Here is a 19508-nt window from a genome sequence, read left to right as displayed (position 1 = left end):
TGATCTGCCCGCCTTGGCCTCCCAAAGTGCTGGGATTACAGGCGTGAGCCACCACACCTGGCCAATCTACCCTTACTTTCTATTAAATATATTTCCATTAAGTGTACTTTATATTTTATTTTATTTTATTTTGAGATAGAGTCTGGCTCTCTCGCCCAGGCTGGAGTGCAGTGATGGGATCTTGGCTCACTGCAACCTCCAACTCCCGAGTTCAAGTGATTCTCCTGCCTCAGCCTCCCGAGTAGCTGGGATTACAGGCACCTGCCCCCACGCCTGGCTAATTTTTGTATTTTTAGTAGAGACAGGATTTCACCATGTTAGTCAGGCTGGTCTCGAACTCCTGACCTTAAGTGATCCACCCTCCTTGGCCTCCCAAAGTGCTGGGATTACACGCGTGAGCCACCTGTAGTTTAAAGCTTAAAGTAAGCCAAAATGTACTTACTTTAAGTCAACTTTCAGAAACAAATTTTTTTTATAAAAGGATCCATATCTTGTAAAAGACACAGATGCAACAAAACTTAAGTTCATTTAAATGAGAAATAAAGGATGACTTAAAGAAGTATGAATGGAATTATACCAGAAAATCTGTGGTGAAGAAAATGATTGTAATTGAGTTCAAAAGTTAGCTCTGAGTTTCTGGCAGCCTAGTATAGAAGGGACTATGATAGGTCATGTGATTGTTTAACAAAGGAAGCATGAGATATAATGCTCTTTTCTATAATCTCCTTTGTTCTAAATATTTAAAGTGTTTTTTCATAGATGTGAAGTTAAACCACTTAGATAGGTCCAGATTGTTGAAACCCAAGACCTCAGCTCTTGAGATCATAGCATGAATCCATTGTTGGTAGTAGGTCACACTGGTATTTTAAAAAGTAAAAACTTCAGAAAAATATAGGGCTGAACTACATATATGCATTTCCTTCCTTCTTTTCTTTTCGTTTTTTCTTTTAAAGACAGGGTCTTGCTCTGTTGCCCAGTCTGGAGTGCAGTGATATGATCATAGCTCACTGCAGCCTCGAACTCCTGGTCTCAAGCTATCCTTCCGCCTCAGCTTCCCAAGCAGCTGAGACCACAGGCACATGCCACCATTCTTGGCTAATTTCGTATTTCTTTTGTAGAGACAGGGGCTGTGTTGCCCAAGCTGGTCTCCATTCCCTGGCCTCAAGTGATCCTTGACCTCCCAAAGTGTTGGGATTACAGGTGTGAGCCAACATGCCTGACCCATGTTTGCATCTCTCTTTTTTTTCTTCTTTTTTTACTGCTCCTTATGGAGCAGGGCTAGCTAATCTGTAGGCAGTGTGCTCGGAGTTGGCTTGATATGAATTTTTTGTTAGCCCTCTTATTACAGTTGAGGAGTAAAGGAGGGGTTAGAAGGGAAGTTAAAGATAGTAGAGAAGGTGAGAAATAATAAACTAGAATCCCATGATGCAACCCATGGGCATGAGGTAGACCCTTATTATATTTACCTGTGTCATCACAGATACTTGCCTGCCTCTGTAGTAGCTATTTAATTTGTGTCTACAAATACTTATTCATAGAGGACATCCTTCCTGCTTTGGAAGATGCATTAGTCAGGGACAAAGAATGTACAGAAGTGGCAGCTTTATTTCTTAACTCTTCACATTCCAACCCCGAAAATTCCAAAATCAAGGACCTTAAAAACAAAATCATTTCAAATTGTAAATAAAGTCATCCAGGGTTACCAGTTGCTCTCCTGTGAGTTCTCTGCCCCTGGGACTAAATCTCCATGCATTCTCTTCCCAGCCCTGTGTGCAAGCAACAGCTTCAGCTACAGTGCCTACTCTGTGTATAATGTTAGGTCCAAAGGCACAGGAGGGTCGCAGGAGAGCCAGAGAGAGTAGTACAATAGGGAACAAGAAGTCAGAGAAGTCTAGATTGTTGGCTCTTGAAATAGTGGCATTAATCCATTTTTGGTAGTAGATTACATTGGTGTAGACTCCGGGAGGAGATTTACCACATTCTAATCCCCAGTTTACTACTCCTATCTGGATCCATACACCATCAATGTGACACGACAGAGGCCCTCCAGAATCACCCTAAGGAAGAAATAAAAGGTAATGAGCATAGTGAAAAGAGGCATGAAGAAGAGAGTAGTAATAAGGGGTGGAGAATTCTTTAAAACTGGGCCATGAGACCCATGGAGCTGTGGAACCCTGCAGGGAGCTGGACTAATTGCTGCTTTAGGGAGATATCACAGGAATTTTAGAATCATAGAATTGAAATTGTCAGGGACCTTAGTGAAATATATTAGTAATTTCAAAATATTTGTCTGTGTCAAAAAGAGAAATAAAACTAATGGGATGATTTTTTCACTAAAGATAAATTTATTCAAATGAATGAACTGCCTTAATTTCCTGTTCTTACTGCTCTTTTTTAGTATTAAGTAATCCATTCTTACCTAAAATGATAGTGATAATAGTTGGTAGTAGTCTTCCAGTCTTGTTCTCTTTCTTTTTTGTAACAGCTTTACTGTCATATAAGTCACATACTACACAATTCAGTGGTTTTTAGTATATTTACAGTGTTGTACAACCATCACCACAACCCATTTTAGAACATTTTTATCACTCTAAAAAGAAACCTCATACCCATTTGTAATTATCCCCATTTCTTCCCAACCCTCCCAGCTAGGCCAACTAGTAGTCCACCCTCTGCCTCTATGGATTTGCCTATTTTAGACATTTCATATAAATGGAATCATGTAATATCTGGCCTTTTGTGTCTGGCTTGTTTCAATTAGCACATTCTTTTCAAGGTTCATTCATGTTGTATCAGTACTCTACTCCTTTTTAGGGCTGAATAATATTCCATTGTATGGATGTACCACTTGGTGTTTCTGCATTCATCACCTAATGGACATTGCGATTGCTTCCATTATTTGGGCTATTATATTATAAATAATGCTTTTGTGGCCCAGCATGATGGTTCATGTCTGTAATCCTAGTGCCTTGGGAGGGCAAGGCAGGAGGATCAGGCCAGGCATTTGAGACCAACCTGGGCAACCTAGTGGAACCCTGTCTCTACAAAACAAATAAATAAATAGCTGCTATGGTGGCATATGCCTGTCATCCCAACCACTCGGGAAGCTGAGGCAGAAGTATTGCTTGAGCCAAGTTTACAATGAACTATGATCCTGCCACTGTTCTCCAGCTTAGGTGACAGAGCAAGACCCTGTTTCTAAAATAATAATCATGCTGCTGTGAACGCTTGTGTACCGGTTTTTTCTTTGTTTGTTTATTTAGAGATGGGGTCTCCCTGTTTTGCCCAGGCTGGTCTTGAACTCCTGGGCCGAAGTGATCCTTCTGCCACAGCCTTCTGAGTAGCTGAGATTACAGGTGGAAGCCACTGTGCCCAGCTCATGTGCAAGTTTTTGTACGGACATATTTTTATCTTTCTTGGTCGTATACCTAGGAGTGGAATTTCTGGGTCATATGGTAATTCTATGTTTAACCTTTGACGAACTGCCAAACAGTTTTTCAAAGAGGCTGCACCATTTTATATTATCACCAACAGTGTTTGAAGGCTCCAGTTTCTCTACATTTGCATATCTTTATACCAGTTCGACATTTGTATATCTTTAGAAAAATATCTATTCAGATTCTTTGCTCTTTTAAAAATTGTGCTCTTTTTATGATCAAGTTACAAGTGTTCTTTTTTCTAGATACAGATCCCTTACATATATGATTTGCCAATATTTTCTTCCATTTCATAGGCTACCTTTTTACTTTGTTGATGGTGTCCATCGAAGAATAAAAGTTCTGAATTTTGAAGAACTCTAATCTACTTTTTTTGTTGTTGCTTATGCTTTTGATAACATATCTAAGAAAATGTTGCCTAATCAAGGTCACAAAGACCTACCTATATGTTTTTTCCTAAAGGTGCTATAGTTTAGCTCTTATATTTAGGTCTTAGATCCATTTTGAGTTAATTTGGTATATGGTGAGGTCAGGGTCCAAGTTCATTCTTTTGCATGTGGTTATCTACTTGTCCCAGCATCATTTGTTGAAATGACTATTATTTGTTCATTGAATTGATTCAATACCAATGTTTAAAATTAATTGACCATAAATATAAGGATTTATTTCTGTATGCTCAATCCTATTTCATTGATCTATGTATGTCTCTCCTTATGTTAGTACCACACTGGCTTGATTACTGTTAGTTTTGAAATATGAAAAATGTGAATGTACATAGTTTTGAAATATGAAAAATGTGAATTTGTTTCTTGTTTTTCAGGATTGTTTTGGGCCCCTTGAATTTCCATATGCATTTTAGGATCAGCTTGCCAATTTCTGCAAAGAAACCAGCTGGGTTTTCATAGGGATTACTTTGAATCTGTAGATCCATTTGGAGAATACTGCAATTTAAACAATATTAACTTTATTCCTATTTTATTCTTTTTAAAACTGTTATAAATGGAATATTGTTTTCTTAAATGTTTCCTTAAATTATTCATTGCGACTACATAGAAATACAGTTGCTTTTTTTTTTTTTTTTTTTTTGAGACAGTCTCGCTTTGTTGCCCCGCCCAGGCTGGAGTGCAGTGGAAAGATCTCAGCTCACTGCAACCTCCACCTCCCGGGTTCAAGCATTTCTCCTGCCTCAGCCTCATGAGTAGCTGGGATTACAGGCACCCTGCCACTACGCCCAGCAAGTTTTTGTATTTTTAGTAGATGGGGTTTCACCATGTTGGTCAGGCTGGTCTTGAACTCCTGAACTCAAGCAATCCACCTGCCTTGGCCTCCCCAAATTCTGGTATTACAGGCCTGAGCCACTGCACCCAGCCTACAGTTGCTTTTAGTATATTGTCCCTATATCCTTCAGTTTTGCTGAATGTGTTTATTAGTTCTAATGTTTGGGGGGTGGCATTCCTTTAGATTTTCTATTCATAAAATCATGTCATCTGTGAATAGAGATAGTTTTACTGTTTCTTTGCAATCTGGATGTCTTTTTATTTGTCTCTTGCTTATTAATTCTGGCTAGAACCTCCAATACAGTGTTGCATAGAAATGGCCAGAGTAGACATCCTTGTCTCTTTCCTGACCTTATGGCAAAAGCATATAGTATTTTACCATGAAGTATTTTAGCTGTGGGTTTTTTTCTAGTTGCACTTGATCGAGTTGAAAAACTGCACTCATCTCATTGTTGAGTGTTTTTTTTAATGTGAAGGGTTGTTGGATTTTTGTCAAATGTTTTTTCCATATTTATTGACATGATCATATGGTTTTTGTTCTTTATTCTAAGAACATGCTATATTAACATTGATTGACTTCTGGATTTTAAACCAACCTAAGTTTCCTGGGATAAATCCCAGTTGTTTATGGTATGTCCTTTTTATTTTTTATTTTTTTGAAAAATAAAAAAAGAGATAGGGTCTCACTTTACCTCCCAGGCTGGAATGTGGTGGCACAAACACTGCTCACTGTGGCCTCGACCTCCCAGTCTCAAGTGATCATCCCACCGCAGCCTACACTCAGACTACAGGTGGCTAATTTTTAAAATCTTTTGTAGAAAGGAGGTCTCACTATGTTGCTCAGGCTAGTCTTGAACTCCTGACCTCAAGTGATCCTGCCGTCTTGGCCTCTCAAAGTGCTGGGATTACAAGGCTTGAGTCACCACATCCTAAAAAGAATCCACATACCCATTTGTAATTACACCCAGTTTGGATTTTGAGGTCAGCCAACTTGACTTCCTGTTGAAACAAGAAATAGGCATTCAGGTATATATAATCCTTTTTATATGTTGTTGGATTTGGTTCGTTGAGGATTTTTGCACCTCTATTCATAAAAGATGCTGGTCTATAGCTTCCTTGTGATGCCTTTGTCAGATTTTGTTCTCGGTAATACTGATCTCAGAATGAGTTGGGAAGTGTTCCCTCTCTTTTTCTTTTTCTTTTTTTTTTTTTTTTTGGAGACAGAGTCTTGCTCTGTCACCCAGGCTGGAGTACAGTGGCATGATCTTGACTTACTGAAACCTCTGCCTCCCAGGTTCAAGTGATTCTCCTCCCTCAGCCTCCTCAGTAGCTGGGATTACAGGCATGAGCCACCACACCCAAGGTTTTACCATGTAGGCCAGGCTGGTCCCAAACTCTGACTTCAGATGATCTGCCTGCGTCGGCCTCCCAAAGTGCTGGGATTACAGGTGTGAGCCACTGTGCCCAGTCCCCTCTTTTATTTTTCAAAAGAACTTGTGTAGAATTGGTATTAATTATTATTATTATTGTTGTTGTTTTTTTTCTTTAAAAGCAATTTATTTCTGATTACAAAATACAGGTGAGGAGCACGGGCGATGCCTGTAACCCCTTGGTTGTGCATCTTCCCAGTCTATTTCTGCTTCTAGAAATACCCTATGTACAACAGCAAGCTCATGCTGTCCCCAAGTGCTTGCACATTCTAACAGCTGCAGAGTATATGACCAGGTGGAAAGTCCAACAGATGTCCCATTCACAAGATAGGGCCCTCCAATCAGTCTTCTGGCTCCCTTTCACTAACAGTGACTCGTTGGTCTTCCTATTGGTCATAGATAAATGACACCTGCACAATTCTCCGAGTGCTTTCAAGCAACTTCGGGAGGCAGTGACTAAGACCCTTTCCTTGCTCCCAGCTTCCTATGTCCCAGGCTGCCTGTAGCACCTGGACTGCTGCTGCCCCTGGGTCCCGTACATTACAGGGCAACGATGGAGGAAGGGCAGGCCACGCATGAGGAATTAACAGTCTTTATTGGGCTCAGACCAGGAGTCCGTGGGTCTTGAGGACCTCTGTGTATTTGTCAGTTTTCTTCTCCACGTTCTTCTCGGCCTGTTTCCGTAGCCTCATGAGCTGTTTCTTCTTCTGGTAGTGGATCTTGGCTTTCTCTTTCCTCTTCTCCTCCAGGGTGGCTGTCACTGCCTGGTACTTCCAGCCAACCTCGTGAGCCAGGCGCCCCAGATAGGCAAACTTTCTTGTAGGCTTCAGACGCACAACCTTGAGGGCAGCAGGAACCACCATCCGCTTTTTCTTGTCGTAGGGCGGTGGGATGCCGTCAAACACCTTGAGGCGGTCCAGAGCGGCCTGGCCTCGCTTGGTCTTGTGGGGCAGCATACCTCGCACGGTCCGCCAGAAGATGCGGCTGGGGGCCCGGAAGTGGTAGGGGCCTCGGGTAGGGTTGGTGTTCATCCGTTTGCGGAGGAAAGCCATGTACTCCAACTTGTTTCTGTAGAAATTGCCAGAAATGTTGATGCCTTCGCAGCGTACGACCACCACCTTCCGGCCCAGCGGTACCTGTTTAGCCACGATGGCTGCCAGGCGGCCCAGAAGATGGCCTCGACCGTCAAGCACCAGGACCTGCACCTCCGCCATCTTCGGCAGCCGCTTGGGAAAATATTATTATTGTTTTTGAGACAGAATCTCACTCTGTCACCCAGGCTGGAATGCAGTGATGCGATCTCGGCTCCCTGCAACCTCTGCCTCCCAGATTCAAGCGATTCTCATGCCTCAGCCTCCCGAGTAGCTGGGAATACAGGCACGTGCCACCATGCCCGGCTAATTTTTTATTTTTTGTAGAGACGGGGTTTTGCCATGTTTGCTAGGCTCGTCTCGAACTCCTGGCCTCAAGTGACCTGCCCACCTTGGCCTCCTAAAGTGCTGAGGTTACAGGTATGAGCCATTGCCTGTGGCCAGAATTGGGATTAATTATTTAAATGTTTGGTAGAATTCATCAATGAATTCTACCTGGACCTGGTCTTTTATTTGTTGGTAGTTTTTTTTTTTAATCACAAATGCAATCTCTTTACTTTTTATTAGGTTTATGCAGACCATCTATTTCTTCTTAGGTAAGTTATGGTAGTTTGTGTGTTTCTAGGAATTTGTCCATATCATCTTAGTTATCTAATTTTTTGGCATACTGTTATTCATAATAGTGTCTTACAAATTATTTTTATTTCTGTAAGGTTGGTAGTAATGTTCCAGTTTTATTCTTAACTTTAGTAATTTCAGTCTTTTTTTTCCTTGCTCAGTTTAGCTAAAGTTTTTTTTCAATTTTATTGATCTTTTTAAAAACCAACTTTTGCTTTTGTTTATTTTCTCTATTGTCTTTCTGTTCTCTATTTCAGTAATTTCCACTATATCCCTTATTTCCTTCTTTGTATTTTCTTTAGGTTTAGTTGTTTCTTTTTTTTCTTTGAGACAGGGTCTCACTGTGTCACCCAGCCTGGTGCATAGTGGTGCAAATATAGCTACTGCAGCCTTGAACTCCTGGGCTCTAGCAATCCAGCAATCCTCCCAAGTAGCTGGGACCACAAGTGTACCACCATGCCTGGCTGATTTTTTTTTTTTTTTTAGAGATAGGGTCTCACTATATTGCCCAGGCTGGTCTCGAACTCCTGGGCTGAAAAAAAACTCCTACCTTATCCTCCCAAAGTGCTGCGATTACAGGTATGAGCCATCACACCCAGCCTTTTTAAAATTTTATTTATGTATATATATTTTTTTAAGAGACAGAGCCACAAAGTCTTGCTCTGTTGTCCAGGCTGGAGTGCAGTGGTGTGATCATAGCTCACTACATATGTGAACTTCTGGGCTGAAGGGATCCTCCTGCCCCAGCCTCCTAAGTAGCTGGGACTACAGGCTTCTGCACCATACCCAGCTAACTTCTGCACCATACCCAGCTAACTTTTTAAATTTTTAGTAGAGACGGTCTCACTATGTTGCCCTGGCTGGTCTTGAACTTCTTTTTCCAGTGTCTTGTATGGAAGATTAGGTTACTGATTTGAGATTTATTGTTTAATGTAGGCATTTACAGTTATAAATTTGTCTCTAAGCACTACTTTAGCTGCATCCGTAAGATTTGATATGTTGTTTCTTCATTTTTATTCATCTCAAAATATTTCCTAATTTAGCAGTGTGTTACTTTCCACATATTTGTGAATTTCCATATTTCTCTCTTATTTATTTCTAATTTCATTCCATTGTGATTAGAAAATATACTTTGTATAATTTTAATCCTTCCAACTTTATTGACGCTTGTTTTAGAGCTTAGCATATGGTTTATTCTGGAGAATGTTCCATGGGCACTTAAGAAGAAAATATATTCTGCTCTTCTTAGGACTCTGTTTTTAAAATTTCTTATGGGAGTGACTTGTCTCTGACAAACAGTGCTTCGGATAACAGTTATAAATTGTGGACAGCATATAAAAGGCTACTCTCTGAAGGCAGTGGAGAGTGGCCAATAGCAGGCAGAAACTAGAGTCAATCCTTGGAAGAAAAGAATGACACTCTTTTTTAAAAAAATGGTTTTTCCCTTAAAGCAGGCCCCAGTCATTATCATGCATAGTGGCTGGAACTTAAAAAGAAACCCACAGTCTTACTGACTTGAGGAATCAGAGGATAGAGTTTAGAGCTACCTTAGCAGTTGGAAAGTGAAGGGAAATATACCAGAAAGGAGAGAGCCACAGAGAGAGAGTCCCAAGTTCTGCATATAAACTCTGCTCAAATTTCTGAATACACCCTGAATTACACACATGTGCAGGTTAGACTCCAAGCAGCTCAGCTAAGGCTAAAATAACTGCTGATGCTTATCGCAGGAGAGATCCAGTTTGGATTTTGAGGTCAGCCAAGTTGACTTCCCGTTGAAACAGGAAATCAACATTCTTTAGAGAAGCATAACAATCTGTACTCCCTACACCATGCTATTGACATTGTCCAGGATATATTCCAAAATGATTAGATATTAAAGTAAACAAAACAACAGGAAAATGTTTTCCAAGATAAACTGGAAAATGCTACTCATGAGAAAAAGCAATTGTTGGAGAATATCCCTGAGATAACTCAGATTGATTTTGGAATTAACAGATAAGGATTTAAAGCAACTATTATAAGTGTGATCAACACACGTAAAGGAAAATATTTATAATACACAGCTAGAAAATCTTGGCAGAGATCTGGAAAATATATGTGGATGAGAGAAGGAGAGAATAAAACCAAATGGTCATTCTACAACTAAAAAATAAAATGTCTGAAATAAAAACTTCACTAGATGGACTTAAAATGTAGATGACAGCAGAAAGAGGCAGTGATCTTCAATATAGATCAGTTTAAAATTATCCAATTTGAAGAACAGAGAGAAAAACATAAAAATAAAGTGGACTGGTGTGAAAATACCAAAAGGTATAACTTAACAAGTTTATGGTTTCATCTAGAAGGGGAGGAGAGAGAAATGAGGCAGAATAGTTTTTGAAGAAATCATTACTGAAAAATTTCCAAGTGTTGGTGAAATATGTTAAAGAATAGATTTAAAAAATCAAAAACTCAGTGAACCCCAAATAGGATAAAGGCAAAGAAAACCACACCTAGTACAACATGTTCAAACTGCTGACAATCAAAGGTAAAGGAAAAAATACTGCAAGCAGCCAGAGCAAAACAACACATTACACTCAATGGAATGAAGATGCAAATAATGGCTGATTTTTCATCAGTTAAGACCAGGAGACAATAGAACGACATCTTTTAGGTATAGAATGAAATGTTCTTTTTTTTTTTTTTTTGAGACGGAGTCTCACTCTGTCACCCAGGCTGGAGTGCAGTGGCGCTATCTTGGCTCCCTGCAAGCTCCGCCTCCCGGGTTCACGCCATTCTCCTGCCTCAGCCTCTCCGAGTAGCTGGGACTACAGGCGCCCGCCACCACGCCCGGCTAATTTTTTGTATTTTTAGTAGAGACGGGGTTTCACCGTGGTCTCGATCTCCTGACCTCGTGATCTGCCCGCCTCGGCCTCCCAAAGTGCTGGGATTACAAGCGTGAGCCACCGCGCCCGGCCGAATGAAATGTTCTTAACTTGAAAAAATTTAAAAGTTGGCAATTCTGCTTCAACCTCATAATATACTTATGAAAATATACAGGTCTATAGAAGTCCAGCAACCCAAGGAGGAAGGATTGCTTGAGGCCAGGAATTTGGGATCAGCCTGGGCAACATAGTGAGACCTCATCTCTATAAAAAAATGAAAAAAGTATGTGGGCCTGGTGAGGTGTGAGCTTGTAGTCCCAGCTACTCAGGAGGCTGAGGTGGGAGGATGACTGATTGAACCCAGGAGCTGAAGGCTGGTAGTAAGCTATGATCATGCCACTGTACTCCAGCCTGGGTGACAGAGCAAGGCTCTGTCTCTAATTAAAAAAAAAAAAAAAAAAAAGTCCAATGACCAGTGGTCTAGATCAATAGTCTTATAGTTGAAGAAATTGATTTCACGGATAGAAATTAAGTGATTTGTCCAGGGTAACGTAAGAGTTATTCTTAGAACCCTCATCTCCTGACTCCCAATCCACTATTATTTACAGATAGGAAAACCTGGATCCAAATTAAGATCTCATGTTTAAAAAAAAATTCTCTAGAGCAAACCCTGACCTTGCAACTATCCTTCATGTTTTGAGTATCACCAGCACAAATCTTGTCTTCCTTGATGACTGGCTCCAGTGCTGGCAAGAAGATACCGATGGGGTTGTAGAGTTGTTCACAAGCCTGGCGGTCAATAATGGGTACTTCTGCTTCCTGAAGGGTAGAATGGTAATCTCTATCTGTGGAGGAAGACAGGAACAAAAGATTAAAGCAACCTGGAAAAGTGCAGGGGCAGCATTCAGTCATGATGTGCAGGAGTCTCTGAATGGGAATCCAAAAGCAGCTTACAATGCCTTTCCAATCATATTTGCTTATGGATGGATCTTTTGGTACACTTAAATCCAAAACTCAGTAATTCTAAATTATTTCTGCTTCTTTGAGGTTTTTTTAAATTGAGCCATTGTTCTAAATAACGAGTACTTCCGATAAATTCTGATTAAGTAAAGGTATGAGTATTCTAAAGGAGTCTAAAACTTCTTCCTTTCCCATTTTTTTTGCTTCTAGATCAGTTCCTGTCTTCTCTCTACTCCAACCTGCGAAAGAGTTGACACAAAACTTGAAAAATAGTTAAAAAACACTAGACTCTCTCCAAACTTTAAATCAGGCTTATTAACCTCTGTTTGAGAGGGGAAGTTATGTGTTTAAATTGTTAGTATCTGCTCTTCCAGCTATAGCTAGACTCTGCAAGATGTAAGAGTAAATAACGTAAAAATATAAATGTCAAAAAAGATATTTTATTTAAAAACTTATAGATAATATCATTAGGTTGATCTGGTTTTGTTGAAAAATATTTGCCATGGTAAGGATATGCCTAGAATATGAATGTTCTGGACTACAAGAGGGTTACATATATAAAACAACCCTTCTCTCTGCCCATCCTCACCTGAACTTTCCTTAACTTTTCCCCATCCAGTCACCCAACAGAAGGCTGGAATTGCCAACTGCTTTGTGATATTCGGCAAGCAAATAGGCAGGATGGCAGAAGTAAAGGTGACTTGAGAGGACAGTTTCAACAAGGCGACGTCTGCCGTTGTATCTTGGTACTTGGGATGGATGATGATTTTGGACACGTAGTACTTCACACTTTTACTTGAGTCATCTACTTTAATTGATCCCAGCCACACAGCATGTGAAAAAGTAGTCCAGGTCCTATGGGGAAAAGAAAGGAGGCCTGCTTATGACCTGCAGCTGGGTCAGAACAAGCTGCCTATATGTAGCACTAAGTCTCTAGTCAAGAAAGAAGGGTAGCCAACTGGGAATTAACCATGATGTTTCCAACTTCAACTAGGGTTGATTTGTCTCCTTCTCTCCTGTCTTTCTCTCTCCCCGTCCTTCCCTGACCACCCTTTCTGTGGTCTCTTCCTAGAGGCTTGTGGCTTGAGTTTTGTCCTGTATTTTCTCTCCGGTTCTCTCATTTACCTCTCCCATTCTCCATGGTTTCAGCCATCACCTGTATGCTTAATAGGCATTGCTGTTTATTGTCCGTACTGATTTCTGTTCTAAGCACTAGACCTTCATTTCTGAATAAAATTTTAAAGCAAAATATAACCACAGTTACACATACGCACAGTTAAAATGCCAGGTAGTTTGATAAGATGTACAAAATAAATAAATAAATAAATAACAAGTTCTCTGCCCCACCACCCTCAGTTCAAACTATTTAGAGGCAATGACTTTCAACTCTTTTAGGTCTTAGTAATTTTCAAGTGTTTTCAAGAAACCCTATATATAGCTGTTTCTTGATTTTTCTTTTTCAGTTTTGGAATCCTGAGTTCCTAGTGTGGAAGGTGAGGATTGAGCTTTCTTACACATCACTGTCTGCCCCCCACCTCCCACTTCCGTTCCACCCATCCTCCTAGCCAGCGTTATAACTTTTTGTTAGATCAGTATTTAATGCGTTTGTTCTTGTGACTATGTAAACATTATTCACTACTGGGTCCTATTGGGTGATTACATTTGTTATAAAACGTTTTGCTTCTCCTGGAGTTGATAAGTGGGCTCACTTTGGTTTTTTGTTTTTATCTTTATACCCATCACCAGTCTCATTCCCCAGGCTCTCCACCAGAAGTGTAAATCTCCTCTCATTTTGTTCAAACTTGTCAGGCATTCTATCAATACTATCTTTTTTTTGGAGCCCTCTGCCCTCTTCTTCTAATCTGGGCTGCTGCACAGCCATCACCTTGGCACTTTCTTTATCCTTTATGACTTTCTTAGGGATTTTTTTCTGTGTTTTATTCCCCTTTTGTCTGGATCCTGTGTTTTCCTGTTTTTCCCCCTTTATTTTGGTGGAGCAGATTCTCCTATGGCTTCTTGAGAAAATGTGCATGACAGGTAACATTTTTGCTGCTTTGTGTATTTGAAAATGTTTTACTTCTATCCCACATCTGATTGATACTTTGCATATGGGTAGAATTCAAAGTTGGAAATAATTTTCTTTAAGCATTTTGAAGTTATTACTCTATTTTCTTTGAGTTTTTTTTAAACTTAATTTTGTTTAGCGACAGGGTCTCACTCTATCGCCCAGGCTGGAATGCATGGCGCAATCATAGCTCACTGCAGCCTTGAACTCCTGGGCTCAAGTGATCCTTCCACCTCAGCCTCATGAGTAGCTGGGATTACAGGTGCAAGCCACCACACCTGGCTTATTTTCTTTGAACTTTTAGTGTTGTTATTGAAGAGTCCTGGATTTTAATTTCTGTGTGTATTAGTTATCAATTGTTGCATAACAAATGATCATAAAACTTAGTGGCTTAAAACAACAAATATTTACCTCATAGTTTTTATGGGTCAGGAATCAGGTGTGACTTAGTTGAGTACCATTGACTCAAGGTCTCTTCATGTGGCTGCAATCAAGGTGAGCTGCAGCTGCAATCAAAGTAAGCTGCAGTCATCTTATTGGGGAAGATTTGTGTCCAAACTCACTTATGTTGGTGGGCTTTGGGTCTTCTCGTTGTTGACTAGAGATGCGGGTTCCACATGGGCCTCTCCATAGGGACACTCACCACATGACAAGTTGCTTCTCTCACAGCAGTGGCTCTTAGAGCTCAGATTGTGTTTATGACCCAAAAAAACTTATGACAAAAATCTCTTGACTGGTATTTAGAAGGTGATTTGGCAAAAAATAAGAAAAGTCTTTAATATAGTGCCTGTCTCCAACTTTCCTTTTTCTACTTCAATGCCCTGTCTCTAATTGTTCCAGGTTTGATAGTCTGACATGACTTGGGTTTCCTTCTGCCTTACCTATCTTACCACTTTCATTTGTCTGTTGGTTCATTCATGAAGTGATGCAAATATTCACTGAGAACCTGTCTGTGTGTTAGCTGCCAGCTAGAACTCACGGTTGTATGCAGTGTGCTGCTGTCAGTATCCACCTCTCACTGACGAGGGAACCTCCACAGATAAAGTTGTGGTCCAAGTGTAGGCTGACCTGCCAAGGCCAGCACCCTGCAGCAGCATCCTGGCCACCTACAACGCGGCTTGAATATACAGGTCGCCCACACACTAGAGAAAGAGAAGAAAGGGAAATGTGGAAACCTAGGAGTCCTGTTTCTCTGGTCCCCACCTTATCATCATTCCCAAACTCCCATCTATTCCTAGGATCTGAACCCTTCCTAGACACCATACTCTATCCTATTCTGGTTCCACACCCAGCAGTCTCGGGCTCCAAATGGAGACCACTCACCTGATTGCAGCTCTTTCTTTTTGGGAAAAGAGCATGAGCAAGACCCTGAGGAAGAAATCAGGTATCATTAACACATAGTAACACATCTAATATCTAGATTCACTGAACACAGAGCCTTACTTTATATTTAAATTTTCCAGATTGGTGTTAAAGGCCAAAATTTTCAAATGCCTTCTACCTATTAGTGGGAATCTTCACAAACATACTTACCTGCCTTCTTTAGCAGCATACATGGAACATAATTTAACTTAGATTTTTTTTTTTTTTTTTTAAACCGGGGATAGTGGCTCATGCCTGTAATCCTGGTGCTTTGGGAGGATGAGGTGGGAGAACTGCTTGAGGCCAGGAGTGTATGACCAGCCTGGGCAACATAGTGAAACCAGGTCTCTAAAAAAAAAAAATTGAAAAAAAAAAAAAAAAAAAGATTTCCACATGTCCCTTTCTCTTCTTCTAGTGTGCTGGTGACCTGTATACTCAAGCCATGTTGTAGGTGGCCAGGATGCTGCTGCAGGGCACTGGCCTTGGCAGGTCAGCCTACACTTGGATCACATCTTTATCTGTGGAGGTTCCCTTGTCAGTGAGAGGTGGATACTGACAACAGCACACTGCATACAAGTGTGAGCTCTAGCTGGTAGCTAGCACACAGACAGGTTCTCAGTGAATATTTGCATGACTACATAAATGAACCAACAGACAAATGAAAGTGGTAAGATTGACTGGGCACGGTGGCTCACGCCTGTAACCCCAGCAATTTGGGAGGCTGAGGCGGGTGGATTGCTCAAGTCCAGGAGTTCAAAACCAGCTTGGGCAACATGGCCAAACACCGTCTCTACAAAAAATATAAAGAAATTAGCCTGGCATGATGGTGCATGCCTGTAGTCCCAGCTACTTGGGAGGCTGAGGCAGGAGGATTGCCTGAGCCCGGGAGGTGGAGGATGCAGTGAGTTTAGATCATGCCACTGCACTCCAGCCTGGGCGAGAGAGTGAGACCCTGTCTGGAAAAAAAAGTGGCGAGATAGGTAGGGCAGAAGGAAACCCTAGGTCACATCGGACTCTCAAACTAGGGATGACCAGAGACAGGGCACAGAAGTAGAAAAAGGAATGTTGGAGACAGGTGCTATATTAGAGACTTTTCTTACTTTTCGCAAAATACAGTCAGGGTTTTTTTGTTTTTTGTTTTTTGTCTTCAGCTCTTTTGGGCCACAAACACAACAGGTGTGGTTGCACGCCTGTAGTCCCAGCTACTAGGGAGGCTCAGGTGGGAGGATTGCTTGAACCCAGGAGTTTGAGGTTGCAGTGGGCTATGATTGCACCACTGCACTCTAACCTGGGTGACAGAGTGAGACTCTGTCTCTTAAAAAAAAAATTATGCTCTATGAAGATTCAAATTTAACTTTTACTTGATTCAAGGTCACCATCAGGAATATGAAGTGTGTTAGTTTATAAATACAGTGATGCCCTCAGATGCGGTTGAGGTTGCAAGCTGTTTACTTTTGTGCTATTTGGTTTAACTGAATTGGCATTTTGCAGTTATTTGTGTATCTTTCTTCTTTGCTAACTGTTAAGTTTTTTGCTCTCTCAGCATACCCTTTATTGTTTTTTGTTTTTTGCGGGGACAGGGTCTTACTCTGTTGCCCAGGCTGAGGTGCAGTGGTGCTATCTTGGCTTACTGCAACCTCCACTTTCGAGGCTCAAGCACTTCTCCTGCCTCAGCCTCTTGAGTAGCTGGGACTACAGGTGCCCGCCACCACGCCTGGCTAATTTTTGTATTTTTTGTAGGGATGGGGTTTTGCCATGTTGCCCAGGCTGGTCTTGAACTCCTGATCTCAGGTGATCTGCCCGCCTCGGCCTCCCAAAGTGCTGGGATTACAGGCGTGAGCCACTGTGCCTGGCCAGTATACCCTTCTTTTAAATCCTTGTGGACCAGAAAAATAAATGAACAAGCGTATACCTGAAATCATTGAACAGTCTTTGCTCTTCCAGTTCCCTCTGCTTGAGATGCTCTTTTCCTGGATCCCCTTAGCTAATTTACTTATCTCCTTCAGTTCTGCTCAAATGACTCCTTCTTAGTGAGGCCTTCTTTAACTACCCTTCTAAAGATTGCAACACTCCTGCCCCTGTACTTCACATGCCCCTTTCCTTTCAGAGTACTTATTACCTTCTAACATGCCTTATAATTTACACATTTAATATGTGCGTTGATTATAAGTCCCATGAAGATAGGGATCTTGTGGGTGTGTGTGTGTACTGCTATTTCCAATCAGGAGCATTGGAACAGTGCTGGGTATATAGTAGCCTCTCTGGACCTTCTCAGGCCATGCTACTCATAACTAACATCCCATGGGTGAAGTGTCACATTGTTCTATATGATGCCCTCTTGAGTAAAAATCCTCTGCCTCTCCCTTCTCAGCCCCACCCTGGTGCTCACCTGAGATCCCCAGCACAAGGAGCAGCGTGAAGGCACAGCCAGCAGGGCCCATGTCTCTGTCCTCAGAGCCAGCACTTCCTGCTTCCTGGACTCAGGTTCCCAGGAAGAGACCAATGGGGAGCCGCTAGAACTAGCTTCTCCTCCTAGATGGATTCCTCTGCTTCACCCCCTCCTCTGCTTTGGTCTTTACCCCCTGCCAGATCCTGAAGGGACCAGACTTCAGAAGTGCAGCTGCAGGACCCAGGGGAGGAACTGGGTCTGCGGCGCCCCCTGCTGTCCTGGGAGAGCAGGATTTCTGGGGTTTCTGCCTGTGGTGTTGAGGAGTGGCTGGTTGAGGGCACTGGAAGAAACAGGACCCTGTCTCTAGCAAGGAGATAGAAGGTGGACAGGATTCTCCAAAAGCAAGAAATGGAAAAGAGGAAATGAACCCAGTATTTGGTTAATTTTTCTGAGTTTTTTTGTTTGTTTGTTTTCATTTCTGTTACAGTGTTAGCTGCACTGCAAGTCAGGTTTCCTGGGAAATAGACTCTAAGACAGAGATTTGTGTGCAGGAAATTTATTTTAGAGTGTTCTCAGGATCAGCACCTCTTGGGTGGGTAGTAGGACTGGTTAGAGGGAGAGTTGAACTGTGATGCGTTTGCAACAGAGGCCTCAGCCTATCTCACACGTTTCTCTGGAGCCGAGGTGGCCCTCAGAGATTTTCTGTACTGAGCTAAGAAGGATGCGCTCTTAGAGGTCTGCATCATTGGATGCAGGCCACCTCCTAGGAGGGGGCATTACCTTGGGTGAGGTGGCTCTGTTGGCAGTTCTTGGGATAAGACTTAGCTGTGAACTATCAGCAGCCAACACTCCTAGCTGCTAAGGGAATGAATGCTTCAGTTCTAAAGGGGGGTCTGGATGGTACACCACAACATCTACCTCAGAAATCTTCACTGTGCCTTTTGTTTTCTGTGCCAATTGTTTGTAGGGTGCTAGGTCTGTGGAAGCAGAATTCAATGAACTATTAAAATGTTACTGCTCTCTTGCAACTTAAAATATTGAGATGCTTGAAAGAAACATATAAATAGTTTAAAAGTAATAGGCCAGGCGCGGTGGCTCATGCCTATAATCCCAGCACTTTGGGAGGCCGAGGTGGGTGGATCACCTGAGGTCAGGAGTTTGAGACCATCCTGGCCAACATGGTGAAATCCCATCTCTACTAAAAATACAAAAATTAGCTGGATGTAGTGGCGTGCACCTGTAGTCCCAGCTACTCGGGGGGCTGAGGCAGGAGAACCCGGGAGGCGGAGGTTGCAGGGAGCCAAGATGGCGCCGCTGCACTCCAGCCTGGGTGACAGAGCAAGACTCCGTCTCAAAAAAAAAAAAAAAATAGTAATAGAAGTGGCTGGGCATGGTAGCTTACGCCTATTATCCCAGCACTTTGAAAGGCTGAACAGGGAGGATCCCTTGAGGCCAGGAGTTTGAGATCAGCCTGGGCAATACAGTGAGACCCTATATCTACAAAAATTTAAAAATTAGCCTGGTGTAGTGATGTGCACCTGAAGTCCCCAGCTACTCGGGAGGCTGAGGCAGGAGGATCACTTGAAGTCAGTAGTTCAAGGCTACATGAGCTGTGATTGTACCACTGTGCTCCAGCTTGGGCGACAGAAAGAACCTGTCTCAAATAATAATGGAAGACCAGAAAATGTAGTTCTTTTGGTAAGAACTATTCAGTTACAGGCAACTGAGCTCGCTTAAGCTAGCTCAAATCAAGAGGAGATTATTTTAAAGCTATCGTTTTGAGCTGAATTATGTCTCCTCAAAAATGTATCTTGAGGCTGGGCATGGTGGCTCATGCCTGTAATCCCAGCATTCTGGGAGGCCAAGGCAGGTGGATCACGAGGTCAGGAGATCGAGACCATCCTGGCTAACACAGTGAAATCCTGTCTCTACTAAAAAATACAAAAAATTAGCCGGGTGTAGTGGTGGGCACCTGTAGTCCCAGCCACTCGGGAGGCTGAGGCAAGAGAATGGCG

The 19508-nt window shown here is 41.9% G+C and overlaps 3 protein-coding genes across 10 annotated transcripts in view; 1 reads left to right on the top strand and 2 right to left on the bottom strand.

Annotated features, from left to right (window-relative positions):
* Nucleotides 1-19508, top strand: part of SH3D19 (SH3 domain containing 19) — a 206977-nt gene that overhangs the window by 33173 nt on the left and 154296 nt on the right. Inside the window, exons 1-2 of one of the 8 annotated variants that reach the window (XM_058436815.1) lie at nucleotides 7442-7655; nucleotides 7803-7831. The exons of the other annotated variants lie outside the window; for them this stretch is intronic. Coding sequence (XP_058292798.1) covers nucleotides 7807-7831 — 25 coding nt within the window. The 5' untranslated portion in view covers nucleotides 7442-7655; nucleotides 7803-7806. Of the gene's footprint in view, nucleotides 1-7441; nucleotides 7656-7802; nucleotides 7832-19508 lie in introns of those variants that run through there. 8 annotated transcript variants of the gene reach the window in all.
* PRSS48 (serine protease 48) lies at nucleotides 1668-17545 on the bottom strand. The gene is made up of 5 exons (XM_032148241.1): nucleotides 17494-17545; nucleotides 14722-14884; nucleotides 12267-12532; nucleotides 11393-11562; nucleotides 1668-2057 (listed from the first exon to the last, which is right to left on the bottom strand). Exons 1-5 carry the CDS (start codon nucleotides 17543-17545, stop codon nucleotides 1668-1670), a joined length of 1041 nt encoding a protein of 346 aa, XP_032004132.1.
* Nucleotides 6518-7358, bottom strand: LOC116465029 (large ribosomal subunit protein uL13-like). Its single transcript, XM_032754515.2, has one exon. It carries the CDS (start codon nucleotides 7356-7358, stop codon nucleotides 6747-6749), a length of 612 nt encoding a protein of 203 aa, XP_032610406.1. The 3' UTR covers nucleotides 6518-6746.

Source organism: Hylobates moloch, unplaced genomic scaffold (assembly GCF_009828535.3).
Source record: "Hylobates moloch isolate HMO894 unplaced genomic scaffold, HMol_V3 SCAFFOLD_3, whole genome shotgun sequence".
NCBI lineage: Eukaryota > Metazoa > Chordata > Mammalia > Primates > Hylobatidae > Hylobates > Hylobates moloch.
The sequence above is the reverse complement of the archived record's forward strand: the minus strand, read 5'-3'. Positions and strand labels throughout refer to the sequence as shown.

What these genes read in the sequence shown, in the direction of transcription:
- PRSS48 (XM_032148241.1), bottom strand. Translation starts at nt 17,545, where the DNA reads ATGGGCCCTGCTGGCTGTGCCTTCACGCTGCTCCTTGTGCTGGGGATC. An exon ending in CCTTGTGCTGGGGATCTCAG is followed by an intron (nt 14,885 to 17,493) that starts GTGAGCACCAGG and finishes CTCTTTCTCTAG; the next exon opens with TGTGTGGGCGACCTGTATAT. An exon ending in GCAGCACACTGCATACAACC is followed by an intron (nt 12,533 to 14,721) that starts GTGAGTTCTAGC and finishes TTTTCCCCATAG; the next exon opens with GACCTGGACTACTTTTTCAC.
- LOC116465029 (XM_032754515.2), bottom strand. Translation starts at nt 7,358, where the DNA reads ATGGCGGAGGTGCAGGTCCTGGTGCTTGACGGTCGAGGCCATCTTCTG.